Source organism: Tenrec ecaudatus, chromosome 16, assembly GCF_050624435.1.
Source record: "Tenrec ecaudatus isolate mTenEca1 chromosome 16, mTenEca1.hap1, whole genome shotgun sequence".
NCBI lineage: Eukaryota > Metazoa > Chordata > Mammalia > Afrosoricida > Tenrecidae > Tenrec > Tenrec ecaudatus.
In genome coordinates, this window is record NC_134545.1 from 704,803 (window position 1) to 716,916 (window position 12,114).

Consider the following 12,114-nt stretch of genomic DNA (forward strand, 5'->3'; position numbering starts at 1 on the left):
ACCCGAAACACATGCCAGGCTGTGTGAGGGCAGAGGAGCTTCCAGGTCACATGGGGAGATCTCCTCTATGCGGAAGAGCAGTTCTGTCAGCTCACAGAGGACACAGAACTTGTGTTTTTTGGGTTTTTTTGGGGGGGGAGGGAAGCACCCACAGGGGCATGAGTCATACCTGGTTCGGAGTTCCGAGGGGTGAGGCTGGTTTGGGGGCCGTGCTGGACTCTCCTGCACCCATGGGGTTCACTGCCACTCGGCCTGGAACACCGAGCAAACATGAGTTGGGGGCGGGGGGCGGCAGCCTGAGGGACCCACCCTGTGCCAGCTCAGGAGGGAGCCCAACAAGGGACACAAAGGGTGGCTTCTTGGCTGACCCCCAGAGAGCTGCAACTCACTGGCCCTCGTGCATAACAGCTGAGGGGGATACCACACACATGCTCCCAAGCCTGGGCAGGCCCAACTCCCTGCGAGAATCATGGGACAGGGTCAGCACCAGAAACCAGCTGGCTCCTTGAACAGTGCTAATTGGGGACCCCACTCTAGAGTGTGCTACCAGGAACGTACACACCACACACCCCCACAAGGACAAGCGGAACGCAGCTGTCAGTAGAGCCAAGAGAGGCATCAGGGGGCACTGAATGAAGCAAGTCCTCATCCAGAGATCCGCAGGGGACAGTCTAATGCCACACATACACGCAGTCAGCCTGTGGACAGGGCAGCACTCCAAGGGCTAAGACAAAAGCCAGGAGCGGCTTTGGAATGTTGACGAGGGTCTTTTCTTTCTTACTCATTGGTTGTATTTTGGTCTTTCTGTTATCTTTACCACCTTGTTTTGAATTTGGATTTTATTGTTTCTGTCGGGTTTCCCAGTCTGTGACCCACAGGCGGAGTGGGTGCACAGTGACAATAACGGCTATAGGGGTTGATAGGGAGGCAGGAAGGGGGATTTGGGGAGTGGGAAATGAAGACGGAGAGGTGACAGCACAACTCATTTAAAAGAAGATTTAACCATGGGGGAGGGAGTGTTCTAAAACTGATATAATGATTGTACAATTCTCCTTGATATGATTGAACTACTAAAGTGTATGCTATGTAAACTATATGCCAATAGAACTGTTAAAAAACACCAAGAGCCAGTAGCTGGGGCAGGAGGTGGCCAGAGGACCCTGGTTGAGAGAGCTGCGGGGGGGGGGGGGGGGGGGGGAGAGAAGCACACGAGTGTTAGGTAGTTTATTCCCCAGGAACAGCAGAGTAAATGACAGGGTGCCTCCCACAGGAAGCTGAGCCAACTACAGGCAGCCACATGGAGCGAGAGAGGAACAGAGTCAGCTATGTGCACCCCAAGGACAGAACAGGACAGACCAGGACGACATGCGGGGAGCACACCATCTGCTTCAGGGGGTCCATCTGGGGGCACAGAGACACAGGGGGCCTAGCCCTCATGCCCTCCAGTGAACATGACGGGAGATCCAATCCCCGCCCAGCAGGGCTAGCTCCACTCAGCTGTCACCTTGATGATCAGGGCTTGGGGTCAGGACTGACGATGGGAGAGACGAGCCCAGATCCAATGCAGCACTGAGGCCCAGGAGGCCCACGCTCCTTTCAGTTAGTTACCTTGGGAACACAGGTCACAAGAACCTGTCCACAGCCCCTGCCCAGAATACCTTGTGGGGCCAGGGGCGTCGGAGTCGGGGTGCCTGCCGGGGGCTTTCCTCCAAGGGTGCTGAGGGCGCCATGCACAGCCCCTGCCTGCGACACAGCCTGCATCACCACGGGGCCCGGAGGGCGCAGGTAGGGCTGCCCGGGCGCTGACACGATCTGGAGCACACTGCCTGCAGGGACATGAGCAGCATTAGTCAGGAGCCCGCACACCCACCCTTGCTTCAAACAGGCGAGTATGACAGCATGTGTGCTGCATGTGCGTGCACGCGCACGCACACACACGGCAGGAACGTAAGCAGCGGTGGTGATTTGTGCCGTGGGCCTGCAATACCCTGATGCATGATCCACACACAGCCACCACCTGAGGGTGTTCTGACCCCAGCTCCTGCGATGGCTGCAACTCGAATTTCAAGATGTGTGACCCGTGACTCTGCAGAGCTGCCCCCTATGTGGTCACCACTATCCTCAGAGACACCCATGACAGAGTGTCCTCAAGGACAGAAGGGGCTCAGGGGCTGTGTGGACGCTGGGTGGACAGGTCATGGGTAAGGCTCTTTGTCGTGGGTTCCAGTGAACATGACCACATGGTTGCCAGGGAAGTATCCCCCCACCCACCCCACCCTCCCAGGGCCCTCCAGACTGGGTCTGAGGGAGGGGTAATCCCCAATAAGCGGGTCTTCATCAGACCCCAGGAAGCTTGCTGCCTCAGTGCAGCAAGGGGGTTTCTTTCCTCGGGATAGGCACGGTGGCACCCATGACCGCGTCAAACTGCAGTACGGGCATCGCGCCGGCCCTCACCCCACCCCCACGCTCATCAGGGTGGGAGGGAGCTGCAGCAGGCTTTCTGCCATTGTGGCAGTGGGCAGGGCCAGGCTGTCCACCTTCCTTACCTTGCAGCTGCAGGGGCTGGCCGGCAGTCAGCTGCCGGAGCTGGTTGTGTGACAAGGTGAACTTGTTCCCCTGGAACTGCAGCGTCACAGGTGTCTCGGGCTGAGCCACGCGGTTCTGCGTCCCTGCTATGGACGCCAGCTGGGCAATTTTCACCACCTCCCCACCTGTGCAGACCACGGAGAGCCGAGTCAGAGACACCCCGGGAAGGCGAGTGCGCCTGCCTCATGGAGGCCACCAGGTGAGTAGGGTGACTGACTACAGTGGGCACAAGTGTCACAGGGGCATGCAGCGACACTGTCCCCACCCACTCCCAAACAAAGGGATGTCCACAGGAAAGGGAAAGAGTTAAGAAGTATGTCAGACTCGTAACAGTTCACTCCCTTAACCATAGCTGCTGAGTCTGTGATACCAGATGTCAATGTTACTAACCAAAATACTATCAAAGAAGATGTTACTTGTTTCTGTAGGTCCTTGTCCCCAAGCAATAAGGAAAGCAGCAGACGCCACCCAGCAGAGACATAGCCGCCACACCCTCAGAAACGCACATCAGCCTCTGACTCTCAGAAAACTTTCAAACCGTGGGACAAACCATGCATGAGTGACTGCCCCAACCACACCAGGACCTGCTGAGCCCAGAACACACCCCAACATGCACGTGAACTCATGCTGAGATAGAAAACGCAGGGTCTTCATGCTGATCAGAACCAGCCCAGAGGGGTCCCTTGGCAGCACCACACCCTGGCCAGCCTCTCAAGAGGGGCCCCTGGGCAACAGCTGAGCACCACACGGACATCTGAGTCTAGAGCGTTAGTGAGAGGTCGAGAGAGTTAGTAGACTCTGGACCGCTAGTCTCAACTCCGCCCACACACACCCAGGTAGAACGGGGAAAGCAGGGAGAGGGCTACGTGACTTGCCACTGGAACGCGGGGCTCCCGCTAACCCTCCTTCAAGGGACAGCCTCCTCTACAGTCAAGGCACAACCACGTGACCGTCATCTCATGGAGCGCATGCTGAGCTGAGAAACATGTGGAATGCTTGAGGGTGTAAGCGTTGAGCCAGCAACTGCATGGCTGGAGGTTCAAACCCACCAGCGGCTCAGTGGGAGTACGCCGAGGCTGTCTGCTTCTGTAAAGAATTACAGCCTTGGAGACACCCTGTCCTTCAGAGTTGCTATTGTTGGCATCAACTTAATGGCAGCGAGTTTGGTTTTTAGCTTTATGTCCTCAAGCCTCAAGAAAAATATTGGGTCAATTTCTCTATCTGCCGTAAGTGTAAGAGAGACTTGTCACAAGAGCAGCAGGTCTGACGTCAGTCTCTCTCCACTCACGCATCCTTCGAGAAAAGCCTCGGTGCCAAGAACCAAAGCCCCTGAGCTGGCAGCCCTAAAGTGCAGTCGGTCCACAGACTTTCCACAGGGGCACCACTCAGGACAGGCAGATCTGAAGATGCAGATCCACAGGAAGCACAGGAAACCCTCTGCCTCTGAATAAAGATCTGTGAGGCTCATGGGTTGAGTTACTAGATCATCACAAGACCTCTCGGGTGCAGTGTGGTGTGAAGTGACCGACTGGGGAAAGGAGGGTTTGTGGATGCCCGTGGCCAGTGGGCAGAGCTGACACGAGAGTGGAGGTGGCCGCCGGGGGACAGAGCCTGTGCTAGTGTCTGTGTGAGCCCAGCAGGAGGTCATGAGGACAGCAGAGTGAGCAGGTGGGAGTGGGGAGAGAGGAGAACAGGAAGAGAAGGCTGGGACGCTGGCCCAGAGGCGCGGGCAGCAGAGGCCCCTCACTCACGCCAGTGTTAAGATACAACTTCTCTGGGCCAGAGGCCAGAGATCTGGGAAGGTGAGGCCACTTACTCGGCAACCGAGCCTGGGCCTGGGCGGTCAGCACCAGCCTCGGGGGCAGTGCGCTCTGCGAGGTGGTGTGCGCGGGGGCCGGGGCCGGGGGCAGGGGCGGGCCGGGGGCCGAGGTCGGGCCCCGCAGGCTGGCAGGATGGGCTGCGCTAGGTGCAGAGGTGAAGGTCGTGGTGGACTGGTGTCTCGGAGCACTGGAGGCCTGAGGTGGCTGAGACTGTGCGGCCGCTGCTGCAATCGATAAGGCGCGTGTGCGCAGAGCGGTTAGAGGGTCTCTACACCACGCAGCACTTACACCCGCGTTTCCGAGAACTCAAAGAACATTCTCTCACCCTGCTTCTCTACTGAGAAGCCCTTTCTGTAAAAGGAAAAGGCCCCATACACTTTATGGGGGCAGAGAAACGGGACATTATGCCCTTTGTTGGTTCCTGTCACAGGGCCAAACAGCATGCTACACAGCACGTTTCTCAGAGCAGATAAATGGGAACTATAAGTGGCCCCACCAACCTTACTATCCACTAGACAGCTAGACACTCACCTGAGCGCACACGCCTACAGGCACACGCACGCACTTGCGCACACACACAGAGGTACGAACAGTTTCCGATCTTACCTTCCAAGGGAATTCTGCAACAAGGCAGCTCTGCACATTAATTTCTCTCTCAGAAAGAGGGAAAGCAGTAATGCTAAGAACTCCTAGCTTGGAAGTTGAAACACGCTTTGTAGCTCTCCTGCCACTGAATCGCATCCCTCTTCACGGTAACAGCAAGGTGAGCTACCACGGTGGCACAGACGGAGCAAGAAGGGCCTTTCAGAAGTGCTACGGCACCTCCACCACCCATCTACCTGCTCTGCGGCGTCCACGCAGCACCACACAAACAGGGTTTGTTGTGTAAGGGAAAGCCCTGGCTGAGGTGAAGGGCTGCACCTCAGCCATACAGAGCGGCAGTCCCACCGCTGGGGGGCAGCAGCCACCACCGGGCTGCCCTGCTCACAGCCGTGTGCCGCCGGCCAGCAGGTAATGTGTGCATACCTTTTGCATCTGGATTCGCAGAGAAGGTGGCGATGGGTGGCCGTCCTCGGACCTGGCCCTGAGGCACAGCAGGGGCTGCAGTGGGCGTGACTGTCCGGGGCGGGTGGGTGCTGGGGAAGGCCACGGTCCGGCCCTCTGGCTTCTGGCCGTACTGCACAGGCTGAAACAACCTGGACGCCCATGGATCAGACATGAAAACCAGTCAGGAAACCGACCACGGGGCCCAGCAGCAGTACCTCTATGACACCTGCTTTCCCCTCTCTCCCGCCCTCGGCTTTAACCCACTGGTCCCATGCTGGCTCAGGGCCAGCTTCTCTGACATGGTTCTGCTGCCCAGGCCCGAAGACACCTCAGGGCACGTCTACAGACACTGATGTCCTGGCCTGAGAGCCACCCCGAGGAGCAGCTCAGGGTGCAACACATGCAGGGGTGAGGGTTGTGCTACGTGACTGGCAGGAAGGGTGTGTGGAGGCTGGGGTGTGACAGGGCACAGAGCAAGGATCACACAGGTAAGCACCACACACCTGCTCGGCTTCAGCTTCACTGCGACAGGCCTGGCTGCCGGTGGGGGTGAGATGAAGATCTCCTCAATGAGTTTCCGAGTGACCCTCTTCTTGGACAGCAGCTCTGCCTCGTGGCGCGTGGTTTTACCCTCTAGCCCGACGAGATCAAATATGGAAAGGTCTGCTTCCTACGTAAAGAAGGAAAACCACCACTCAGTGGCAGAGAAGGCGGTCGGCCTGCAAGGAAAGGCAGGAGGCAAGCCCCTCCAAGACAAGTGACGGCGAAGAAATGCAGCCAAAGTGAGACAGAAGTGTCTTAAGACCTGCACAGCACCCCTGAAGACAGAGGGGGGAGATGGGCGTGCGGTGCAGGTGTGCAGGCACCTGCATCCGCTCTGGCCTGCTCTAAGCCGAGGGCTGCAGCCTGTCGATATACCAATGACAGATGACAAGGTGTGGGTGTGGGGCTGGGAAAAAAATTTTGTTAATGACAGATGAGGAACAGTAATCTCTAAAATCTATAAAAGACGTCCACACTTCGGCAAGGAAAGGACAAACCACCCAACTAAACAATGGCTAGAGGACACGGTCAGCTCACTAAGACATCCTAGACGGCCAACAGGCAATGTGAAGAAATGCTCACGACCATGAAGCATTCAAGAGAAGCAAATCTAAAGCAGGACAAATGCCACCTCACCCTGGCGCTGAGCTCAAAACCAGTGCTGGAGAGGAAGAGGAGGGATCAGAACCCTCACATACTGCTGGCAAGACCTGTACAACCACAGTGGAAAGCACTGGGGTCTCCTCAAACAAGGGGGACTAGAAATACCTTAGGATCCTGCTCTCCCATTTGGCATGTGCCCTAAAGAATAAGGAACACGGCATGGACAGGTACGCACACAGCAATGTCCATCACCGCACAACTCACACCAGCACAGAATGCCCAGCGGCAGGAGAGGGGTAAACAAAGGCTGGCACGCACACACAGTGCACCAGGAACCGCTCATGAAGGACAAGGAAGCTGGGAAACGTCTCCTGGCAGAGACAGGTTTGGAGGACGTGCTGTACCAGGCCCTTCAGAGTGTTGGAAAATAAGGATGTGACTGAGGGACTAAGATGTGCCCCACATGCACTGTGAGAGTTGGATAATGAGGAGGGAATGTTGAAGACTCGTCGATGTGTTCTAAACCGTGGTGCTGGTATGGTACTGAAAGTACTATGGACTGCTCATGAGACTAACCCATCTGTCCTGGAAGAAGTGCGGCCAGAGTGCTCCTCAGAGGCGAGGATGGCAAGACTGCCTCACATCCTTTGGACACGCTGTCAGGAGGGACCATGTCTAGTGCAGGCGAGGGGCGGTGATGAATAAAAGAAGGCCCTCGGCGAATGCACTGACACAGAGGCTGAGTGGACGGTGAGGGGGCACAGGACTATGCTTCCCTCCACTGCACACAGGGTCGCCAGAAGTCAGAAACCACGAGAGCCCCTAGGCACCTCATCACCACTGTGATTTAAAAGGAAGCAGGGCAAGATAATGGTCTTGATACCAGGAGGCACAGACTTTGACGGCAACCAGTAGTGAAAGGGAAAGAGAGAGGGAAATAACAGGCTAGAGGGAAGACAGGTGCTAACTTGGGTGAAGGGAGGGGACTAGCCTCCAAAAGGGAGAAGTGTGGCTGTGACACAGCAATTTGGTAAGTGACCAAATGCCGAAACGATGATCTGATAGGTAAGCTCATTTAGCTCACAATGAAAAGTTACAGGGAGAGGTGTTGAACTGTGAAGCAGACAGAAAGACCTGCAGGTAGACAGAGGTGATGGGGACTTCAGGCTGTGAGGGGACGGAACCCCGCCAACACGGACGTGACACTGGACATGTTGCCAACACTTGTACAACGAGAGGGGCATGCTGTAAATTCCTCTCCCCCGTGCCCACTTCCCTAACAACCCTGGAGGATGGAGAAGAGCTGCCCTGAGCGTGGTCTGGGGAAAAATCTGACAGGAGCTGCAGTGCCACCAACCTCCCAGTTAGTAGCCCAATGTTCAACCCACAGTACCACCAGGGATCTTTCGATATTGGCTCCATCGGGCAATTCCAAAATGCAAGACCTTATTAGAAAATAACCTCCAAGACTTTTTGGCAATGGGAAACACGGCTGTAGCACACACATCCTGCCGTCATGGTCATAACAGCCACCCACGTGGACAGAGACAGACACACAGGTGCAACGGGTGGGAGGGGGATGGGGCACACACCCACACCTCTAACAGAGGGCACTGAACATGCTGCAAACTAGCAGAGCACTACAGGGGCAGAGTTGCAAATATCTCTCAACCAAACCCTTGAGGGCCTCAGTCACTGGGCTCAGGGCCAGGGCCAGGGCCAGGGCCTCAACTGCTGAAAAGTGGCGGCAGCAGCAGCGGCAGCAGCAGCAGGATGTGTGCCCACGCAAACCTCTCCTACCTTCCAGAAGTCTCTCTCCAAAGCCTTGAGAGCCAGGGAGGCAGAGTGGTAGAGCAGAGAGCCTGCTACATAGGAGGAGCCGGGCACGCGGGGCTCAATCAGCTCCGGGTGGTTGCAGATACGCTGCAGCTTCATTAGGATGTTCAGGACATTGACAAAGTGCCCGCTCTTGAGGGCCTCCTGTGTCCTGTGAGGTCAAAGAGAAGCCAGCCTAGCTCAGTCTGGGCCCCCGTCGCTCCAGCTCCAGCTCTGTGCTCTGGCTGCAGCACAGGGGGCCTTGAGGAAAGCACTGGGGGTGCTCACGAGCAGGAGTGCATGGCCACCTGCCCTGCTCCATGGAGAATGGCTGTCAGGAGAGTGGGAGTTGTCTGTCCACCTACGGACACAGCTGGCCTAGGTCTCCCCAGCCTCCAGGGCTGTAGGGAACTGGGGTGTCAGCAGCTCTCTGAGTGGGTAGCCTACTCAAGGACCACTGTCATCTGACCCAGACAACAGAGGGGACAGACAGTGTGGGAGGCACTCTGAGGCCCATGGCGGACATGGCCCCAGGCAGAAGGCCATCCCCCGGCCCTTCTTGGGTCTCTTGAAGATCCATCCTCCACTGTCAGAGTCCACCGAGCACCTGTGTCCCCAGCACACGCGCACCTGCACGTGCACCCGTGGCCTCATTCACCCTGAGCTGAGTGCATGGGCACGCACCCGGGCTGGAGGATGACGTCCTCGTATAGGGCCTTCTGTCGGCTGGAGAGACGGCACTTGAGCACATGCTCGTACTTCTTGGTCAGCTGCTTCTCCACATCTCTCTTAGTTCTCCTCAAGATGAACGGCTGGGTCACCTAGAAACACACCCCCGTTTTCTCTCCAGAGATACTGGAGGTATGCCCGATGGGGACCAAGTGCACCTGTGACCAACTCAAACCGCCAACCACATACCCGATGCAGCCGGATGACCACCTTATGGTAGTAATCCTGGTTCTCGTCATTGGGAGGCTTCAGTGGGAAGCTCAGGTAGGGTCTGGAGATGCCCGGGATGAGGAAGTGCACCACGGTCCACAGCTCCAGGAAGGTGTTGTGCAGAGGCGCATCAATGAGGAGCAGGCGCTGCTGGCTGCAGGTAAGGGGGAGAAACACCAGTGAAACTCCCACGTTCCTGAGCACAGGAGCTGCAGACACTTCCTCTCTGGGAGCGTTTACAAGAGGGGAAGAGTGCAGTGTGGGCAACGGAGGAAGTGGGTCTCATGAAATAAAACTCTCCTGAGCCCTGCACACTCTGACCAGGTGTGCGGCAGCATGGCCACTAAAAGATAACCCTAACCCTGCCTGCCCCTGACCCAGCGTCAGGACACTCAGCAGGGTGTGCACACGCACCTGTGCAGGTTGAAGACAGCCCCCCAGTGCCTGTCAGTCATGTTCTTCACTTGTTGCATCTCGTCGATGACTAGGCACCTCCAGCGCACCTTCGAGAAGGAGTGGTAGCCCTTGAAGAACCGCTTGTAGGACGTGATGCAGATGTTGAAGCTGTGGGGCTCCGCCCACTCCTGCAGGTGGAGAACAAGGCTGCCATGGTCTCCCTGTCCGGCGCAGTTTGGAACATGAGGCCTGATAATCCCCAGCTTGGCTGTGACCGGCTCCCACTCCTGCCTCAGTGCTCGGCGGACTCGCACGGAGTGGCGGGCTGCGAGTCATTGTCCTGGCCGTCGACAGCACTGTGCCGACTAAGCAGGGAGAGCTCTGGCAGCTCCCAGAGCCCAAGCATGACAAGGGGCTTCATGAGGGAGGTTTGTGGAAAACTTCCTGTACCTTTTTTATTACCCTCTTTGCCCACAGACTTTTTGAATACTTTATTATGAACCGGGTGAAGGTGTACAGTGTAGACCTTCAGTTGTACACTCACCAGTTCACACACATTTTGCTCAACACACCATTGCCATCCCCTCAGTGCACTGTCGGCGCTCATCACACTTCCTGTCTCTCCTCCTTTCCCAAAGCCTGTGCAGCTGCTACCCTTCTGAGCTCACACAGGGCTGACTTCGTGACTAAGAGACCAACACACCTGGTCCCTTATGACTCTGAGTTTCCCCCACGCTGGTCCTTCCTGGCAGCTGGACACTGTCTAGTTCTCTGGATCTCAGGGTCATGAGGGCTGATGCTTGCACTGTGCACTGAACTTGCAAATAACTGCACTCTACCCTTTGAAAAAAGAAGTTAATAACTAGAGGCATCGAAGAAAGCATACCTCAGGGTACCTACTTTTTCAGTGGGAAAAATGAATGTCTCGCTGTGGCGTTGATTCAAACACAGCAACCCCCTCAGCTGAGTGGAGTTGCCCTGTGATCTGCATGCAAGGCTGTCAAATCTTCCTCCCACAGAACAGCTGTTGGGTTCAAACTACCACCAACTTCTGGGTTAGCAGCCCAATGTGTAACCTATTGTACCACCAGGTCGAGGCATTCTGAAATACCTTCTTCACAAAGTGGGGTGGGTGTAGTTTTGTGAGTCCCTGCGTACCTGTCTCTTGGCTTTGAGTTCTCTGTGGCTGCCGACATACAGCAGGGTTTTCAGCCCAGGGCACCAGCGCTTCAGCTCCAGCTCCCACTTGAGGATGTTACAACTTCTCACAACGACAAGATGGGGGCCCCAATTGCCTGCACAGAAACAGAGACACGGGGCTCACCAACTTGGCAATGTCCACCTGTCCTGGCGTGTCCACACAAGCCCCGCCAGTGTGTGATGTGAACTGATGCACTGTAGTTGGTACACAAGAAGCTCTGCAGTATAGCAGCCACGGGCAAGCTGGGCAGACCCAGAAAAGTGCTGTTAGCACCACCGTCGTCTACAACGCAGGCAACAGCATCCGGGCACTATGTCCACCATGGGACACCACCACCAGAGACACCAAGGGAACACATGCACTTGGAAAAATGGTGCCCGGACTTGCTTGACGCAGCGGTGCCACAAACCTTCAATGTGAAGAAAACACAGGAGCAAAGAAGAGAGTACGACAAGGAACGTCTGTAGGAGGGTGAGGCAAGCAGTTGTGAATGAACACACTCCAACCACCCCAGCTCCGCCCTCTTAATCCATGCCTCCAAAGACTTCTGAAAGTGCACATAGAATAAATGCTAATCCTAGATCAAGGCCCACCCAGCTCCTCCCTTGCATAAAGCACTGCTACAGAATCTTATTAAAAATAGAGGAGAAAGTGGGGAACCAATAGCGAGGTCTAAGGGCCCAGCCTCAATCCCAACCACGTGGACAGCAGCAGCAGCACCACCACCACCACCACCACCACTCCCAGCAGAAGAGTTCACTTCAGAGGACAGCACTGAAGCTACAGCTCAGGGGGAGGGACATGTCTGATAGGAGCACACGAGCAAATGAAGAGGGGGAGAGAGAGAGTGGAGTACATCCTGGCCTGCCATGCCCTGAGGACGAAATCCCTGCTCAGAGCAGCTAATCCACAGAGAACACCATATGGCTGGCCCCCCTGTGAGACACGACATCCCTCACTGACCCATAGCGCTATGGGGGACAACACTGGAGACAATATGTGTGAATTGCACCTGATCTGACCCCATCACACTGAGAAAAAACACTAAGGGCGTGCAACAGAACAGCAAGGGGAACAGAGCAACAAAGTCCCCAGGGAATACCAAAAATTGACTTTGGGGCCAGGGTGTGGCACTCCATCAGACTCAACCAGAAAACTCTCCTA

At 56.1% G+C, this 12,114-nt stretch overlaps 1 protein-coding gene across 5 annotated transcripts in view; it reads right to left on the bottom strand.

The window, feature by feature from the left end:
• EP400 (E1A binding protein p400) overlaps positions 1-12,114 on the bottom strand; it is an 82,068-nt gene that overhangs the window by 26,952 nt on the left and 43,002 nt on the right. For 4 of the 5 annotated variants that reach the window (XM_075534771.1, XM_075534770.1, XM_075534768.1 and 1 more), the window contains 11 exons: positions 10,908-11,044; positions 9,768-9,937; positions 9,333-9,507; positions 9,099-9,235; positions 8,400-8,586; positions 5,957-6,123; positions 5,433-5,602; positions 4,403-4,630; positions 2,547-2,711; positions 1,659-1,826; positions 170-252 (listed from right to left, as the gene is read on the bottom strand). In XM_075534771.1, the coding sequence (XP_075390886.1) occupies positions 170-252; positions 1,659-1,826; positions 2,547-2,711; positions 4,403-4,630; positions 5,433-5,602; positions 5,957-6,123; positions 8,400-8,586; positions 9,099-9,235; positions 9,333-9,507; positions 9,768-9,937; positions 10,908-11,044 (1,787 nt within the window). The remainder of the gene's footprint in view (positions 1-169; positions 253-1,658; positions 1,827-2,546; positions 2,712-4,402; positions 4,631-5,432; positions 5,603-5,956; positions 6,124-8,399; positions 8,587-9,098; positions 9,236-9,332; positions 9,508-9,767; positions 9,938-10,907; positions 11,045-12,114) is intronic. The other variant, XM_075534772.1, reaches the window with a different exon arrangement.